The sequence below is a fragment of the Electrophorus electricus genome, chromosome 19, assembly GCF_041902795.1.
Source record: "Electrophorus electricus isolate QZ-2024a chromosome 19, ASM4190279v1, whole genome shotgun sequence".
NCBI classification, from domain to species: Eukaryota; Metazoa; Chordata; class Actinopteri; order Gymnotiformes; family Gymnotidae; genus Electrophorus; species Electrophorus electricus.
The window spans coordinates 6,897,300-6,917,500 of record NC_137515.1 but is presented as its reverse complement, the minus strand read 5'-3'; the positions used below and the strand labels follow the sequence as shown (position 1 = coordinate 6,917,500).

Sequence of the window (20,201 nt, the reverse complement as noted above, 5' to 3'; positions counted from 1 at the left end):
TGTGAAACGTGTGCTCTCGGTTCACCTGAGGGCAGCGGGCTCTTTGAAGGGTCCTCTTATTACACAAGCGCACAGGCCAGGAAATCGCAGCAGTCGGTTCACTGCTCTCAGATCTGCCGAAGACACCGGAGAGCCGCTGTAGTGGCGGGGCACTCAGCAGACGCGACTGTGGGGGAGATCAGCTTCATTTCACTGCAAGGGGAGCATGAGAGAGAGAGGCAGACAGACAGTGATCAGTAGAGAGAGAGAGAGGCAGACAGACAGTGATCAGTAGAGAGAGAGAGAGGCAGACAGACAGTGACCAGTAGAGAGAGAGAGAGGCAGACAGACAGTGAGGTACTTGATTTGTAATCGGAAGGTTGCTGGTTCAAGCTCCACCATTGCCAAGTTGCCACTGTTGGGCCCCTCAAGTTGTACTCAGTCATAATTGTAAGTCGCTTTGGATAAAAGCGTCAGCTAAATGCCATAAATGTAAATGTAGTTAATAAAATGCCTGACTGTACAGATTTTCAGCCTAGCCTTAAATATTAAAACTGTGTCTGAGTCTCGAACATTTAAAGAAAGGTTATTCTATACTGTGGGAGCTTTATAGGAAAAGGCTCTGCCCCCTGCAGTAGATTTTCTTGTTCTTGGTACTAGTAAAGAGCCTGCACCTAAGCAGATGTGGTGCGTCGTAATGCATTAGGAGATCAGTAAGGTATTGTGCGGCAAGACCATTCAGTGCTTTGTAGGTCATTAGAAGTATTTTATAATCGATACAAAATTTTACTGGGAGCCATTGTAACGTAGCAAAGACAGGAGAAATGTGATAAGTTTCTAGTTCTAGAAAGAACTCTGGCTGTTTTGAACAAGCTGGAAGTTGTTTAGGCACTTAGTGGTACAGCCAGTTAATAAGGCATTGCAGCAATCCAATCCTGAAGTGACAAATGCAGATGTAAAGAGAGTATGTTCCTAATCTTTGCAATGTTCCAGAGGTGGAGAAAGCACTGAGCTTTGAACGAGAGCCTGAGATCCATAATCATTCCAAGATCTGTCACTGCTAAAAAAGATGTGATTGGGAGGCCATTGGGGTTCATTAAGTAATTAGAGAGCGATTAGCTGTCTGTGGGCCTAATAGAAGCACTTCTGTTTTGTCAGGATTAAGTGAGAGAAAGTTCCTCAACAACCAGTGTCTGACATCCGTTATGCATTCCTCAATAACACTAAGCTGATAAATGTCCTCTGGTTTACCTGAGACATAAAGCTGAGTATCATCAGTGTAGCAGTGGAAACTAGCAAAGTCTCCATTTATGTTTACAAACTGGTAATGATCAGCTAGATAAGATTTAAACCAGGAAAGGGCTATTCCCCAAATGCTAACAACATTTTCGAGTTGAGTAAAATGTTGTGATCTATGGTGTCAAATTCTGCACTCAGATCAAGCAGTACAAGCAAAGAGACATAACCCTGGTCAGAGGTTACCAACAGGTCAGCACAGTCTCTGTACTGTGATGAGGCCTAAACCCTGACTGAAAGACTTCATGTAACTGGTTCTGGTTCAAATATGACCTTAGCTGGTGAGCTACAGCTTTTTCTAGGATCTTGGAAATAAATGGATGGTTTGAGATCGGCCTGTAGTTTGACAGCTGACGTGGCCGAGGTTAGATTTTTAGTGGTGTGATTACTGCTAATCTGAGTAATTTAGGTATATAGCCAGTGTTCAAAGAGGAGTTTATTACATTTATTGAAGGTACAATTACTGACAGTCTAATGAGCAGCCATTGATACAGTCACTTTTTGCTGAACAAAGGGGTTCAGGGAGTGAGGAGCTGCTTCAGCTGTTGTCTTTATTTGAGATCTTAAAGGTGTAATTGTGTTGTTTCCCCTCCTTTTTAGTTGCTCAACACTCCTCCAGCCCCCCCCGTCTGTCTGTCGGGTTAACATAGTTTACCTATTAGAAGATTCCAGATGTTCCCATGCTGACCTGTCTCACACTTCATGTCTTTGTTTTGTTCATCTCTTAAAGTTGGACCACTGCAGTTTCTTTTCACAAGACTTACACACCGCCTTACACCAACAAGCTGTTGACGTTCTTCACATTCTTGTGGGAAAACTAGAGTAATGAGCTTTTTTTTTTAAATATTCAAAACGTTTTTTAAAGAAATAAATAAAATGGAAGTGTTACATATCTTTGTTGACTGAGGCATGCTATGTTTAGAATCCAGTCATGTAGGATTTTTTGGCTTTTGTGGTAAAAATGAGACCCAGATCCTGCCAAAATGAAACAGACCCCTGTCGAATCCTCTGGTCACCACTGACAGATCTGCAGATATTTATGTATTTATTTAATTATTTAGGAGAATGAAATTACAGCAGTAGGAATTTGGGTCTGTCGTGCGTGCGTGTTTTGGTTGGACGCGGTCCCCTCCCCTGCCGCCGGAGCCGAGGCTCGTGGGCCGCCCAGCATGCCTGCGTCAGCCATGCGCCTCTCAGAAGCGAGCAGACAGAACCCTTGGGGAAGAGAAACTACTGTTGCTCGGAAAGAATTCCAATTCAATCTGTGAGTTCTTTGCTTATCAAGCAATCTAAGACTCACAGGGAGGAAACAGCATCCGAGAGTCCGAAAACAAAAAGAGGGAGGAACACGAATGTGTGGTGTTAATGGCCATCAGCTCTGTTGAATGTGTGGTTTTAATGGTCATCAGCTCTGTTGAATGTGTGGTGTTAATGGCCATCAGCTCTGTTGAATGTGTGGTTTTAATGGTCATCAGCTCTGTTGAATGTGTGGTTTTAATGGTCATCAGCTCTGTTGAATGTGTGGTGTTAATGGTCATCAGCTCTGTTGAATGTGTGGTTTTAATGTTCATCAGCTCTGTTGAATGTGTGGTTTTAATGGTCATCAGCTCTGTTGAATGTGTGGTGTTAATGGTCATCAGCTCTGTTGAATGTGTGGTTTTAATGGTCATCAGCTCTCTTGAACGTGAGGATTTAATGGTCATCAGCCCTCTTGAACGTGAGGATTTAATGGTCATCAGCTCTGTTGAATGTGTGGATTTAATGGTCATCAGCTCTGTTGAATGTGTGGTGTTAATGGTCATCAGCTCTGTTGAATGTGTGGTGTTAATGGTCATCAGCTCTGTTGAATGTGTGGTTTTAATGGTCATCAGCTCTGTTGAATGTGTGGTGTTAATGGTCATCAGCTCTCTTGAACGTGAGGATTTAATGGTCATCAGCTCTCTTGAACGTGAGGATTTAATGGTCATCAGCTCTCTTGAATGTGTGGTTTTAATGGTCATCAGCTCTCTTGAATGTGTGGTTTTAATGGTCATCAGCTCTGTTGAATGTGTGGTGTTAATGGTCATCAGCTCTGTTGAATGTGTGATTTTAATGTTCATCAGCTCTGTTGAATGTGTGGTTTTAATGGTCATCAGCTCTGTTGAATGTGTGGTGTTAATGGTCATCAGCTTTCTTGAACGTGAGGATTTAATGGTCATCAGCTCTCTTGAACGTGAGGATTTAATGGTCATCAGCTCTCTTGAATGTGTGGTTTTAATGGTCATCAGCTCTCTTGAATGTGTGGTTTTAATGGTCATCAGCTCTGTTGAATGTGTGGTTTTTATGGTCATCAGCTCTCTTGAACGTGAGGTTTTAATGGTTATCAGCTCTCTTGAATGTGTGGTGTTAATGGGCATCAGCTCTCTTGAACGTGTGGTGTTAATGGGCATCAGCTCTCTTGAACGTGAGGATTTAATGGTCATCAACTCTCTTGAACGTGAGGATTTAATGGTCATCAGCTCTCTTGAATGTGTGGTTTTAATGGTCATCAGCTCGCACTGCTGCTCCTCTTCTGTTGTATCCATCACTTTTACATTTTCAACAAAACAAAACGCAGGATGCCCTGCTGTTCTCGCTTACCAGCCAGCCACAGTTGTTTTATTTTAAAGCAACTCAAACAGCTTCCAGCGCTCTGCATAAAGTGAATGCTGGCCATCTCGACAGGCTCTTTTGTCCCGCCCCCCAAGCTCTGTGGTTGGCTTTCGAGTATAGCTTGAAGCTGGCCCTTCCTGCTGCTCGTCAGCAAACACAGGCTTCTTCCAGATTTACATTTGGTCACAAAAGCAAACAATCTCCTGTCCAAGCACTAATAATGGCAACCTGCTCTTCTTAGAAAGAAGCCAGTACAAATCCAGCTCAAAGAGACATTTGTGCCTTTTATTTTTGTTTATTTCATTTTTTCTGAGTTATTATTTTCAACAGACATGTCTTCAGTTTCGAGGACATAAATTATAGCATGTTTGTCTGGTCTGGTTTGCTCTTTCTTGGCATGGCTGTCATATGTGCAAGCCAAAAATAAGAGTCATACTAAAAACGCTGCCCACTTTATACCCACCATCAGGGATGTGGCAATGTTCTTTTTACCACTCAGAGTTATTTATATGTCATATGCCTCTGCACATAGTGTGTTTTATTTATATGGCGCCTCGTGAGTCATTGTATATGAAAAATTTTGAAAGACAATGTGAAAGTAATCTTCTAAAAGCATTTGTAAGTGATGCTTAAAATCATCAAAGTGGTGCACACATTTGAATTGTGCGCTCGTGAGTGTGTGTGTGAGAGAGAGAGAGAGGGTGTGTGTGTGTGTTCTATCTCTGCTTTCCCTCTTTTATTTATTTCCTGAAATAGTGTTATAGTGATTGTTTTATTAAGCAGTGTTATCATGTAATTATTTTTCTCTATGGCAGTCAGTTGTGCACCCTGCACTTTTGCAGTTCTGCACCAGTCATTGTTATCAATAATAACAATTTTGCTTATGTACAAGTACTCTGTATCATTGATCCAAAGTACATTGTGCTTTACACTTTGAGGTAGAGTATATGTGGTACCTGACCCACTGATGTAGTCCACTACATTTGAGCGTGCTCCAAGTTAACATATCTCTGGGTCAGGCAGGACTGCATTCACACCGATAACAGCTGAGATCCAGGTCTCAGCCGTCCTCTTCAAACAGTAGAAATGTCAACATCTAGCACTGGATCCTCGAAGCTTTTAGCATATTTTTTGATGTTTGAGGGGCCACTTACGTCTTACCTTTGATTGGCAAGACAGAGAAAAAAAAACATTTCAAACGATGAGGCATTTGTCATCCCCAGCAACCACTTTGTTACTACAACATGAGCCAGTGATTTGTAGCTGTCTTGGGTGCGAGTGGCAGGAGAAGGCTGGAATGCTGTTAGAATGGCCATCAAACTTGGGAAGGCTGTCCCAGCTGGAGGAGCATGGCACAGCTGCTCCAGGATCCTGGGGGCGTGGTCACGCACCGGCCTGTTTGCCCCACCCAGCCCACTGCGTTGCCCCATCCCATAAAATGGATTGCCCCTTAAGGACGATTCCAATCAGGGGTCAGAACCTCAGGACGTTTAAGATTCTTGTTAAAGAATTAAATGCATGGTTTCCTGGACCCCTTTGTTGCGTGATTAAGTTCCACTTGGGCAGAACGTCTTGAATCTTGTGTGAAGTTCAGGCTTGCACGGTTAATAAGTGGTCAAGTTTGTGTGGGTCTAAACAGTGACCTGTCGGGGGGATTAAAGATGGTTTGTTAAATGAAACAAAAACACTTGAACCTGCACCTCTAAATTATTCATAGATTACTGGATGCATTATATTTATATTCTTATTAAAAGCATGTTAAGACTCTTTAAAAATGATTCTATTTTTTTCCATTCTCTCCTAAAGCCAAAATAAATGTGTTGTATTGTCTGTAGATTTAAAAGGAACTGCAGCGTTCATTCTGTATAGATATGTTTCAGAAGCCTTCAGCTCATTCCATTCTCTTCTGTCTGTCTGTTTTTCTATTAGCTCACGCCTCAGACTAAACATTTTACAAACGCGGCCAGCTCTAGTCACTGGGGTTCAGATTAACACATTCTCTCGCTCTCTCACTGTCCTTCTCACTCATGCGTGCTCTCTCTCTCTCTCTCTCTTTCTCTCTCTTCCCCCCCCCTTGCTGAAAAACAAATTTCCAGCATCCCTCCAGCGTGTTTTTTCCGTACGACATAAATATGAAGAACAAACAAATGTTCCGACTGAGGGGAGGGGATGGGGACCAGGAGCTGGGTTTCTAACATGGAAAAGCGAAGGTGAACTCAATCAGCCCTGCCTGGGGGCCGCCGTATGTGAGGTAGTCTGTTTGTTCCACCTCGGCCGTCCTGGCCTCTGGCGCTTGGCTCATTCCCTCTCGTGTCCTGAGAGACCAGGTGAGCCATTTGCTGCTGGTTAGATCAGAGGCGTAGTGGAAACAGTGGGGCGGGCACTGGGCACGCTCCATGCACCTCGCCTGTGACCTCAGCGCCGGGGCTGTCGGCTCGGGGCGAGTTGCACTGCTGCATTAATGTCGCCAGACGCCGGCGTCAACAGAGCTGCCCAGCCGGGTCTGGCTCTCCTCGCGAGGCGTGTGCACAGGGCCCAGTGTTTGCCTTCCAGGCCCCGCGTAGAGGAGCAGAGAAGATGTGATGTTCAAGTGTCACCTCCTTGACACATACCGAGCCGCCGAGAGAGAGCGGACCACGGTGGAGCCAGAGCTGAAGGTCTGGCTGGGTGGTTCATGGCTGCTGCTTCTCAGTATCCGTTTATTCGTTAAATATTTAAAAAGTTGACGCGTGGAGGTTGCATGGTTCTAGGTCTGATAAGACAGGCTGCCGCTCATTTGTGCAAAATCAAAATACCACATCCTGACAAGCTAGCTCCTTTGTTTACCATCTGGCCCAGTCTTATTGTCTGCTGCATTCCTGACGCAGAAATTGGTCGTCTCCTGAAATCAGTTTTCTCCGTCTGTTTTCCACTGCCTCTCATCTGGGTTTGAAATGGCCCACCATAGGACACTGCTGACGTTCTTGAGCAGCAGTGATCAGCAGCATTTGTCATTTAGTCCAACCACTAAAGCAGTAGGGAGTTGCTTTTCCCATTTAAGACCCTCTACCCAGAGCTCTCATTTCCATGAACTCTGATTCAGCTTCAAGGCTTCACCGAAGAGTCCAGCATCGTTTTTACTGTCTTTTTTTTTTTTTTTTTTTTAAGAAAGAGCATTGTGTTATTTTGGAATTGGACAAGGAGCTTTTTGGCTGTGCTGAGTCAGGCCTCCCCCGCATCCATCCCTGGATGCTAACTGGCTCCACCAATCAGGAGAGAGCTGCCTTTCTGTTTAATCACTGATGAAAGGGCCTTGATCTCAGGGTGCTGTGTACCTCCTGAATATTCACACAGTTGATGGGCTTTTCCACACAAAAAAACCTATGCTATAGGTAGGCAGATTGCTTGGACTTGGACAGCCATAAGTTTTGGCTCTCGCACTGGTGAGGGTCTTTAGATTTAGACTTAGATTTAAAGTTTAGCAACAACAAAGGGATTCTTCACAGTGTGTGTTTTCCTTCTTTCATTCAAATCCTCATTGACTTTTAAATGCTGTATCCTGAATGGACCTTTTTTGTGTGTTGAAATGGCTGTTGATGTCATCCATTAACAAGAAAAATTGGAGGGCAATCATCACAGGGAGGAATTTTGCACCAAAACAAACCAAAGGAACAATTCTAAGAGCAACAATCCACTGAAAGCATTCACAAAAATACACAAATTACTGGACGCAAAGGCTTCCAAAATGAAGTAAAAATAAAATCAGCTAACTAGGGGGAAAAAGCAGAGACAGTTTCTTCTTTCTATCTACCAATCTATCGATTGGTTTTTATGCTTAATGTTTTGCTTGCAGATTTTGTTGTTTGGTTTAATCCTTGCCACACTAAATGAACTCCTGAGCATTTCCCCACCTCCCTTTGAGCTTGTCCATGCTGAAATATCCTCCTACTTTCATCTCACAGGTGAGAGCAAGCCAGCTAACGAGGCCATGGCGGAGTACCTCGAGGGCCGCAAGAAGTACGACGAGTTGAGGACACAGAAGCTCAAGAAGGGCTCGAGTCGAGAGGCCCAGGTGAGCAGAGATCAGTGGGTAGATCTGGTCTGCTTTTGACAGCCGAATCCTCGACTGGTTGCCAGTCTGAGACTAGGTCACCCCCCCCTCTCGTGTGACAGTAGAAGTAGCCTTAGTTTGGGCTTGGAAGATGGTGCTGTACCTCAAATGCAATGGGGCAATTGGTGCATGTATTTAGTTTTACATGTGCCATAGAGAATTATTTAATGTCTCACAGTTCTGGTCACTGCTAGGCTAGTTTAATGGCTGAGTAAATTCTGGATTCGGCTGGACTACAGCTGAACCAGTTTGGTCACTATCTGATAAATCCAACCCTTAGTGCTGTCCCTGTCGGTCTCCTTGGAAGCGCTGATGGGTGAAATACCAAAATGATTTCTTTGTTTGAAGACACTAGCACTTCTGGAAAGCTTCAAGACCAAGCTGTCATCAGCCATCTCAGAAGCCCCCGACACCCCCGAGAATGTGGAGGAACTGGACGAGGACGACGATAAAGGATGGTGAGAAACACTTCCACTTTTATCTTTCCTTCCCCGTTACTAACTTAAGAACACGCCTTTAATAACTAACATTCTTTGGGTGAACCTTTGAAATTCTGTACCTAATATTTATTGTTAAATACAATAAATTAAACAGGTACATCGCAGCACGCTGCACACTACTGAGATTTAATGCGTTAATAAATTTGCAGTTGCCTGCAATCAGATGTGTATTCATGCCTGATGGATTTCGCCCGCTACGTCTACATGGCCACTGTGGAATTGTAAGATCCTGTTTATTTGGACTACTACTGCAAAATCGCCTTCATTCCATGTCGATCTGCATCCGGCTGAGCAGTGCGTCTGGAGCGCTGGACCCTTTCCCTCCAGCACTAACTCCTGGGTGTCCCGCGCCGAGGCGTTCGCGAGCCTCTCTGCTGATGCATTCTTGTGCATCGACCCTGGAACGCGGGAGCCCATCACGGCCTCTGGTGTCCTCTGTGATGCACACTCGTAATGTTCCACAGGAAACTGCTCTGTCTGATGACTTAAGGAGCAGTGGATGCACCCCTGCTGTGGAGAGAGCCTGCGTCTGCATCGTAGTGAACACTTCTCATTGGTCCTTCTTACCTTCATTCTTTTTTGACTTCCTTCTGTCTCAAAAACAGGCGGACACACACACACACACACACTCACGTGTGCAGAGAGACACCAACACACCTTGTCACATGTGCAGAGAGAGAGAGAGACACACACATATACACACACACACACACACACACGCAAGTACCCAGCTGCTGGTCACAGACGCATTCTGGTCCGGCTGGCACAGCACTAATGATCTTCCTCGCTGTTTGTTTTCATAGTATCACCCACTACTGGGGAGAGTAGGGTGGGGGTGAGGGAGGGTTTTGGGTGGGGGGGTTGGGCCCAGGAGGGTTCTGGGGTGAGGTAGTGAGCCCCCCCATCCTCCATCCACAGCAAAATAATTACTGTATCAAAGCAATGGGAGGACAGTAAATCACACTCAATCACATATTCACACTCGCACTCACACATACTAGCATGCGCACGTACGCACGCACGCACACACACGCACACGAGCAGACACACTTGCATTCACATATACACGCACTCACACGTACACACACACTCGCACTCGCACTTGCATACACGCTCGCTGAGCAAATATTGAGTCTGCTGGGTCTCATTTCACACTTGGTTGAATATTAAGACTAAATAGCGCATAGTTCTTGATGTGTTTTAGACGTGCTCCGATGTGAGGGCGTCGTGTTCCACTGAGAGGGGGTCGGAAGGAAAATCTGCCTAAATGCTGCATTAACCTGTTCTCAGATCAGCTAGATCCTGGTTGGAAAGGGCTAGATTGTGGTGCATATCAGTTTTTCATTTTTCTAGTCATAACCTGCTGATGTTAATAAATGACATAACACTACCTGTGTAAGACCAGGCAGTTCGAGGTTCGCGTGTTTTCTCTGAGTACTTGTGGGCTGTGTATGCTGTACATATCTGCCCACTGAAATCCACAGTGCTGTGAGATTTTTGAGAAGTCAGCGCTACTTTATGGAAAAATTATTTTGCCCATGTACATATTGATGCCCTGCAGTGTCAAATATGTATTTTTTCAGTTTGATGAGCCCCCCGTGCTGTCTTGCAAATGGACGTTTTTGAGAACCACTGATTTATTTCCAGTGCGGTGCTGAGAGCCTTGCTTCTAGCAGACCCCTCCTGGGACGTCCGGGTGATTACGGGAAGCAGGCTGGCAAATCGCTCGCTTTGGCAGTCACAGTTAAAACATATAGCTTTAGTGGTCAGAACGGCTGGCTCTTTTTTTACACCTCTTGCGTAAACTATATGCCTGATCCATAGATACAGTCCATTGAACGTCTTGGGTATTTTTTTCCAGTGGAAGTATCTGCAGTAGCTTTGGGCTTAGGGTTTTGAATTGAAGTCCATTTGTGCCTGTAGAGTAATGGCTTCTGATGTGCTGTTAGGAAGGAGCCTGCAGTTGGAATTCCTTTTTTAAAACAGTGCATTGCTGTCACATTTTTACTTGAATTAGTTTTGCTTTTACCAAACCCTTCTTATTTAACCAGGTGAGTCCTTTGCCAACTGCTATCTTATTTTCAAGACATCTGGTCCTGAGCAGACCATTAACTGAGTGAATCATTTTAAGCCAGTGTGAGAGATCCTTGGCACCACTATGATTTACACCTCGTTCACTGACTACATAAATGTGATGCGCACCTGACATGGTCTCTCTCTCCTATCTATCTGTCTGTCTGTCTGTCTGTCTGTCTGTCTGTCTGTCTGTCTGTCTGTCTGTGTCTGTCTGTCTGTCTGTCTGTCTGTCTGTCTGTCTGTCTGTCTGTCTGTCTGTCTGTCTGTCTGTCTGTCTGTCTGTCTGTCTGTCTGTCTGTCTGTCTGTCTGTCTGTCTGTCTCAGTTGCTTCAACACCTCAAACCTCTGCCTAAAATATACTCCTGCTTTCAAACCTGCATGTGTGTGCGTTGGCAAGGCCAAAACAAAAGGAGTGTCCCAGTGCACATTTTAGATTCACCAAACCTGCGCTTTCTCTCAGCTCCTTCTTCGTGCTGGTAGGCTTGCATTGTGGTCTCAGGGCCCCCACCCTCCGCGGCTGCTCCGCCTTTGGGGTGGTGCACGCCCTGGCTGTGGAGCCTGATCTGGGCTGGAGGGCAGTGGAGACAGGGGCCCCCTGGAGCAGTGCAGGAAAAGCAGGCAAGGGAAGTCTGTACCACTCTCTGAACGCTTGCTGCACCCCAGGAACGGAACACGGGTCACAACAGGTCAGACGCTGGAAGTCAAGTCTGGGCCAGAAGTGTAAACTATTCCATGTGTGTGTGTATCTACACATCTTCCCAGCACCCTGCCCCCCCGACCGGCCCCCCGGCCCCTCCCACACCTCCTGCCTCTACGGCCTCCCCGCCTTGCTTTTTTTTTTTTTTTTTTTTTTTTTTAAACAAAAGCATAAGACAAATAAATCCAGGAACAGGCTTCTGAGAGACTGCATCGTGGCTGAGGCCAGGGACGAAGGTCAGCACAGTCTACGCCTGCCAAGGAACAGCCGTGACACTCTCGATGAGCTTTCATGACATTCTAGAACAGCCATCATGTTCTAGAATGTAATGACGTTCTAGAACAACCATGACATTTTAGAACAGCCGTGACGTACTAGATGAGCTGTCATGATGTTCTAGATGAGCTGTCACAGCCCCGGCACATGTCAAATGAACAGGAGAGTACTGCACATGCTATGTAAGCATGCATTTCAGAACTGTGAACGCTCCATAACAACCCATGTGCAAGGCCAAAGCTTGCATATATTTGCAGATGTGCTTATATAGGGCTGTTTTTTGGCTGTTTCCAGGGGGTTCTGTGATTGCTCAAAAAGAGCTGTATGGTAGATTATTCACCAATGAGAGAGAGGCTTCTGCTTCTTGTGTTTTTATTAATGTGGACAACCAGGCAGAATTTCAAAATCCTCCTGCAGCTGCTTTGGTAGCCAAGGCACTATGGTATATAGGCACTAGGGTTTATGTACCAGGGTATAGGCACTGTATTATGTGACATGGTTTTACCTCTTTTTGTTGAAATATAACGTGTGAAACTAGTGCATCCAGCCCACAACTGTTTGGTTGGGGGTGCTGCATCTCTACTTGTTTCTTTAAAGGGAAGAATCGCCAAGACGGCACAGACGGTTCTCCTTAAACCGGGATGGCACAGACGGTTCTCCTTAAATCTCTTTGCCTTTTTTCACCTAAAGACGTCATTACAGGGAGCTAAGCTGCTGTCTCCGTCTGTTTCAGCTCTTTTACACATCAAGATTAAATCTAGGTCTTTTTGTCAACAGGTGTCACCCTTTAAAGTCACTTCCTGATTTTTCCTTTTCACTGCAAGAGGCAGACATTTGCACATATCAGTCCAGGTAATGGCAGACATGTGATGGGAGACTAACATGGCGTGGAAGTGGTGTGGGATGAGAGTAGCGTGGCATGGGAATTGTGTGAGATGGGAGACTAGCGTGGCGTGGAAGTGGTGTGGGATGAGAGTAGCGTGGCATGGGAATTGTGTGAGATGGGAGACTAGCGTGGCGTGGAAGTGGTGTGGGATGAGAGTAGCGTGGCATGGGAATTGTGTGAGATGGGAGACTAGCGTGGCGTGGAAGTGGTGTGGGATGAGAGTAGCGTGGCATGGGAATTGTGTGAGATGGGAGACTAGCGTGGCGTGGAAGTGGTGTGGGATGGGAGACTAGCGTGGCTACCAGAGAGGACCCAGGGCTCTTGTCTTCCCTCTGAATGACGTCTGTCTCTTTTCACCAGACGCTTGGCATATGCACAAAGGAATTTCACATGTTCACCAAATACACTTGTACTTACAATACCATTTCCAGTTTGGTTAATAATTGTAATTGATCCTGAATAAATAAGAATCTTCTTCAGTGTTTGTGTATTTGTTGTTGGTGGTGTGTTCCTTACGGTGTACACAGTCCGCTGCACCCACATTTAACTTGTGATCATTCTATATGATGTCAGAAGTTTAACTATGGCGGAGTGCATAATGGCCTTACTTTAAGAGTCACAGTAGAGATGTACAGACGTCACAGTAATGATATCCAGAGAGCTTGCTTAAACTGTAACTTTGTAAACTGAGGCATTGCCACAGGTGAATGTACAGAGAGAACTGTATGGTGGGGTGGAAATAGGGCAAACATGCAAAGGAAATGCTATCGTGAGCGCACATGTACAGGAAATGGTATGCACATGTACAGGAAATGGTATAGCTTAATATGTTTCTTGGCGGCACAGGAAAGTTTAGAACATGCATGTATAATATCTGCTGCTGATGGGGAAGGAATTTGTAAATAGGAACTTTAGAATGAAACTTGAGTGACCATTGTCAGAAATGTATATTGAGAGAGGAATTCTTTTTTTTTTTTTAAAGCCTTCAGTATTTATTTAATTTGTAACACATATGTCTGCAGTGTGCCAGTGACATGCTGGCCTGGATCAACTACCCAGGGTGACTTTGCATGGCTAGGTGGTGGTTGATCATGATGATGCTGATGATGTTTTCCTTTGGTAACCATGTGACCATCCCTGGTCTTTGTTTTTTGCATTGTGTGTTAATGTACTTCAGGGAGGTATTTGTGGTGCATTTCTCTCAACCAGAAGACCTGTGAATCTGCAGTGGCTCTTTATTTCTGGTTCCTGCTTGGAAGAATGTAAAACTCATTTTTTCTGTGACTGCAATGTCCTCTTGGTTGTGGAATGCAGACCTGTGAATAAGCGTGGGTTATCTGGGAAATGAAAGACAGATGAGCATCTGCAGTCTGACGGAGGCTCTGCTTTTGGGTGCATCCTGATGCCTGCAGAAGAGGCCTTGGAACTGACTGCTACTCTGCTTTCCTGAACACCTACAGCCTAAAGAGTCAAGACATAACATTTTTTTTTGGTAATTTCTTTATACCTAGATGTGAGGATACATTCTCTCTTTCGGGTACCAATGTACCATGGCCCCTCAATAGGTCTGCCAAGTCTGTATGGAAGCTAAAAGCACTCAGTTCCAGACCTGGAAAAGTATGGAAATTCATAAAATATGCTGGAAAAGTATGGATTTTCTGTTGTCAAAGGCATATATACTCAGGATGGTAACATTCTAAATCATATTTGTAATCATACACGTTCTAAATCATATTTGTAATCATACATATTCTTTTGTTCTCTGCACTAAGGCAGTCTCCCTAATGCATATCCCATTACATGTTTTCTCCTTTCCAGGGTACAGTTAATGACCTTTATAAATAGCAAGCAAAGTGAACATAGAAAGTCTGGAACGTTAAAAAAGCAATCTGGAAAAAGTCGAGAAAAGGTCCGGGAAAAAAAACGGGCAAGAATCCTCTCTACCAATGTATATAAGTTTCAACTGTAGATTTGTCGAGAAGTAAAATATGAAGGATAGCAAATATTAAATGATAATGTTAGTGAGTCCTAATCTTTTATTTGTTACTTCCATCACTCATGGCAGAAGCAGCAAGTATTGTGGAGTTTTGTGCTTGAAGGTCGGTTCCAGACTGCTTTAGAGGGGAGAAACCCCACACTCATAAGCCAAAGCCTAGGGATTCAGCTGGCTGCTTGCACCAGGCTGCTACTCTGTTAAACCGTGTTCCCTTGTCATCCCTCCACTTTAGGATGGCCCACGTTCTGCAGTTTGACGAACAAACCAGAAAGGTGAAGGACGCCAACATGCAGGATGAAGACACATTTGAGATCTATGACCCTCGCAACCCTGTCAACAAGCGCAGGCGTGAGGAGAGCAAGAAACTCTTGAAGGAAAAGAAGGTGAGGAGGTGAGATCAAGACTGGTGCGTCTGCTCCTCCAACCCTGTGCCTCCCTCAGCAGAGCCAGCAGAGCTCCTTGGAGGCAGAGCAAACGGAGGACGCTTGTAGATGGCCTTTCTTCAGGGAATAATGTATAGTACAACAGAAATATCAACCTGAAATATCCAGCTATCATCGCAACATGAGAATTTGAATCACTAGCAGGGGCAGGGCAGCAGGGGTGAGGCATTGGAACAGGAGGTTTGTTTTTTTTTTTTTTTTTCGCCTTGTACATGGTAATTGTATTGTGAAGCACTGCAAAAAATGATGTTTAATAACTATGCCACTGAAAACTGGTTAGTCTAAACTGTCCAAGTATAAGGCGGTGACGCGGCACAGCTGTTGGTGCGTGGACATCTGGACAGACTTTAGCATCTTAGATGCTGAGTGGCAGGATGGTGAGAGATATAAACCAGTCAAAAGAATTTATGGCTGCTCATAACTGGCAGTGATTAAATGAAAAAAAAATGTATTAAAGCAGAATTCTCAAAACCTTTCTTAACATGTCTTATTTGTATTGCACATTTTAGTGTTTCAGCATCAGAATGCAGACGATATTGGACAAAAATAAACTGAGAAACAATCAAGATTTTTCTAAAGACAGAATACATGATAGAATTTATGTTAATGAGAATTTGGTTAACATGGAGAGCACATCAGACCTCGATGATGACTCACTGATGGCCTGAATGATTGAATTCCTTGAACTATGGTGAGGATTTGAGGAAGAGCAAGGCTAGGCTGTGTAGCTTCACCAAGCTTGACAGTGTGTTGTCACCTTACCACATTGCACACCGCTGCCATTACTATAAAAAGAAGCCTAAGATCTCTACAAAACTGCAAAAGAAATAGCTATTAAAGTTGCATCCTCTTGGTCGCCATCTGCCTGAGACCTGTTAAATGAAGCGACCCGAGGCTCAAGGTTCAACCTGCCTGCCGTCTGACTTGCTGAAGTGACATCAGATGCATGTCTGTGGTGAAACCAGACACAGTTCTGTTTACGGAGGTCTCTCGGTGTCCTCTTTCAGCTGTGGACCCAGACCTTCAGGGCTGTGAGCTGTGCTTGGGTTACATAGCCACATACCTCTTGCCAGTTAGGAACAAAGCCCTCCATTAGCCACAAAAACAGACTCTAAAGCGTTCCCTTCGTTTTTAATCAGCCGCCTGCTTTGTTAGTGGGGCCTAGCGGGTCTCCTAACGATGCCGGCCCAGATGCGGTTTGGGCTAAATGATGTACCACGACTACGTGTGACCAGGAGCGCAGCTTGGCTAGCACACGGCTCTTTACTGCTCCCACGGGACTACGCTTAAATTTTCATATGGAACAGGAAGGAGAGTTAATGTTACACCACGAGAGCCCCAGAGCCAGGGTTGCTGCAAATTCAAACCAGGTGAGATGCACCCGCTCCAGCTTAGCTACTGCCGACTCTGCTCTCGCTATTCCCCCTCAGCCACAGGGGTGCTGTTGGCGGATCTTGGGGGTCTACAGCTTCAGCGTGTTATTACTGAGTTTACATACCCGGGCCAATTACTTTAAATACGTGAATATTGACTGTGGTGTGGTGTGGAGTGGGAGGGGCGGATGTGTTTGCGCTAATCTATTTCAGATCGGGGGCGTGGCCTGAGGGACGTGACTGTGAGGGCTTTTATTTCCCGTGCTCATTTTGTAGTCGAGGCAAAGCTACTAATGTAATTTCTAGTGCTGCTGTTTTGTTTAAATATTGAATAAAGAAATACAATTGTGAATGAGGGTGTTCGCTGTATTATTAGCAGAAAATGATGACCGACAGGGACTCATGAGCATAAACAAAGGACGAGTTTCATGTAACCTGAAGTACAGGGTGAGTAGTTCTGAAGATTGAATGACCGGGTAAGGGAAGTGCAGTAGCATTTGCTCCAAAAAACCTAAGATGGTACTCAGGTTCTGCAGGGCCTGGCTGGACTTCACATTAAGATGGAGCAGAACCCACAGCTGTGGAAACCTTCGTCAACTGGGTTTGATTTGTCCTGATACATAGAATAAATGCAGCTTTCTATTAAACTGTGTTTGTTAACACATTTGAACACATCTAGTATGGTTGAACAGTGTTCAGTTGTGGCCAATTTTTAAGATTAGCATAAATTTTGGTTTTCACAATGTTTGCTGCTACACTTTTTATGTTGATGATTTGCATTAACTCTAGATTGTGAGGAGTGATCAAATGAATTTGCAATTAATTGCAAAGTCATTCTTTGCCATGAAAATTAACTTAATCACAAAGGTTACTGTATTTCAGCCCTGTCACTAAATCATTTAAGTGATCTTCTAGTTAGTTGAGGAGAAAGTGTTAATGAGGACAAGGCAGCTGATATCACTCTGTCATGCTGATTAGAAGAGCAGACTGGATGCTTTAAAAGGTTGGTGGTACTTGCAGTTTTCTTCTGTTAACCATGGTTACCTCCAAAGAAACATGTGCAGTCATTATTGCATTGCATCGCATCAAAAAGGCTTCATAGGTAAGGACACTGCTGCTTGTAAGAGCACCTAAATCAACCATTTATTGAATCATCAAGAACTTGAAGGAGAGAGATTCAATTGCGTGAAGAATGCTTCAGGGTACCCCAGAGAAAGTCAAGCGCCAGGACCGTCTCCTAAAGAGGATGCAGCTATGGGATCGGGTAACCACCAGTGCAGAGCTTGCTCAGAAGACAGGTGTGAGTGTATCTGCATGCACAATGATGCAATGGCTTGGTGTCAAGAAGGGCAGCAAAGAAGCCACTTCTCTCCAAAAAAAACATCCAAGGACAGACTGATATTCTGCGGGAAGTATAGGGCTTATACAGCAGAGGACTGAGGTTGTTATTTTCTTTGATGAAGCACACTTCAGACTGTTTGGGACATCGGTCCGGAGAAGAAAAGGTGAGTGCTACCATGTGTCCTGTGTCATGCCAACAGTGAGGCATCCTGAGACCATTCATGTGTGGGGTTGCTTCTCATCCAAGAGAGTGGGTTTGTTCAAATGTTTGCTTAAGAACACGGTCATGAATAAGGAATGGTATCAAAACATCCTCCAAGAGCAACTTCTCCCAACGTTCCAAAAGCAATTTGGTGAAGAACAATGCTTTTCCCAGCATAATGGAGCACCATGTCACAAGGCAAAAGTGATGACCAAGTGGCTCAGTGAACAAAACATTGAAATTTGGGGTCCATAGCCAGGAAACTCCCCAGATCTCAATCCCATTGAGAACCTGTGGTCAAGCCTCAAAAAGAGGGTGGACAAACAAAAACACAGAAACTGTGATCAACTCCAAGCACTGATTAGGCAAGAATGGGCTGCCATCAGTCAAGATTTTGCCCAGAAGCTGATATCCAGCATGCCAAGCTAAATTGCAGAAGTCTTAAAAAAGAAGGGTCAACACTGTAAATATTAAGTCTTTGCTTAAACTGGATGTATTGGTCAATAAAACGTTAAAAAACGTATGAAATGCTTATAATTGTACACTATACCATAGTGTACCATAAATATCTGACAAAAGGATCTAAAAAGCAAAACGGAGGCAGTAAACTTTATGAAAACCAAAATTTGTCAGTTTCAAAACTTTTGGCCATGACTATAGACAAAATACTATATTGTAATTACTTCAGTTGTGATGTCTTGTAGCCTACTGGGTATTCCATGAGTGTGATATGATTAAAGATTAGCTTGCTTTATTTTTTACCAAAATTGTTTGTTTTCTGGATTACTAAAACACCACAGAACACCCATCTGAGATCATTTAGGATGCAAAATGTGAAACATGATTTGTTTTGCATATTTCAATGATATAAGATAAATACGTAAGTAGTGACTGAAATCAATTAGCATAACATTGTGTCTTCTGCTAGCATTTTGTGTGAAGGTTTTAATAGCTGTGTGACTGAAAAAGGCCTAATTTGATTTTGGAAGAACAAAAAGACCTACAAAGATCACGTGTGCACCCATTGTTCTGGAATGGTACTACTCTTGTGAAGTTCAAGGTGGGAGAAGACAAGACGATGCCACTCCTGTTAGGCAGCACACTGCTAACATTTAACATTCTCACTGTCACCAAGGTAACAAATACCCATCAATACTGCTGGTCACACAACCACAGGAAATTAAATGGACCGGTAATGGCATTATCTCACTCACTAACCACTATCATCCCCTGTCCTAAAAATCATATTGCTACATATTGTGATTGTGATATGCCTTGCGATTTATTTAAAGTATTAAATATAGAGCATTAACACCAATTTTGAAATTGGTTAGGATTTTAATTGCACATTAATAAAAATGTTAAGTAGCGTTATTTGTAAGAGGGCTCATTTGTAAAATGGTAGCCATCTGCAATATTAGTACTTCAAAGTCCAGTATTGTGTTTATGATTACTAGTGATATATTGTCCACCCCTAATTTAGACAATATTGAAACAAGAGAACACTTAAAATGTAACTTGTTTCATTTTAAAAATGAGAAATGTCATAAAATGTGAAAAACTTAAGTAATTTATGTTTCAGCTCTCTAGTCAGACTTCACAATATCAAACGATCAAGCTTCATCATGATCTGACGATGTTTTGCTCCTCCTCTAATAAATGCTGTTTGGCATGTGAGCCCTGCCTCTTAGCATCTCTGGAGCTGTGTGTGATTGCTCTGGATCGGGGGGGAGAGGGTGTGGAAGAAGAGCCAGCCGATGGAAGACATGTTGAGTGAGGCATGAGGCATGTGGCTGACCCCAAACACCACGCCGTAGAAAAGCCCTGGTTCATCAAACTCATCTCTTCACACTCAGCACTGACCTGTTGCCATGCAGCCCTTCTCAATCCGAGCCCGTTGTTATGAAACAGGAAAAAAACCCAAAAAACGTTAGGGATGGAGAAAAAGGGAGCGCTAACAGAAACACACCGTGTTCCTCACGCTTCCGTGGCAGTTTGAAAGATCCGCTTATGTTAATTGAAGAGTAGGATGAACAGGCGCGGTCAGTCAAACTCTGCTGACAGTAATGATATTTCCCAGAGTCATCCAGGGTGTCATTCACATTCCTTGTTCAAACTCAAAACAGGGAGGCTGATACGACTTTCAATTCAGACACATGATTCCGTCACTCAGTTATAAGAGCCACTTGACATAAGGCTTGAGAAGCTTCCTAAGCATGACACAGGTTGTGGGCAGCGTGGCTCAACCTTAGCTGACCTCCTGCATCAGGATGGAGCGCCCTCATTGTGCTGGGAGCTGCTGCAACCTGCGCAGTCGCAACTCAAAATGCTGTAGCTCCGTACCATAGCTATCTCTCTGTTCTTCTGTCTGTACTCCATACCAAAGAACCTCTCCGTTATTCTATCTGTAGATCC

At 44.2% G+C, this 20,201-nt stretch overlaps 1 protein-coding gene across 1 annotated transcript in view; it reads left to right on the top strand.

The window, feature by feature from the left end:
* Positions 1-15,341, top strand: part of cwc27 (CWC27 spliceosome associated cyclophilin) — a 35,313-nt gene extending 19,972 nt beyond the window's left edge. Inside the window, exons 12-14 of the mRNA XM_035535828.2 lie at positions 7,848-7,957; positions 8,345-8,454; positions 14,660-15,341. Of these exons, the coding sequence (XP_035391721.1) occupies positions 7,848-7,957; positions 8,345-8,454; positions 14,660-14,822 (383 nt within the window). The 3' untranslated portion in view covers positions 14,823-15,341. The remainder of the gene's footprint in view (positions 1-7,847; positions 7,958-8,344; positions 8,455-14,659) is intronic.
* Positions 15,342-20,201: the final 4,860 nt, after the last annotated feature.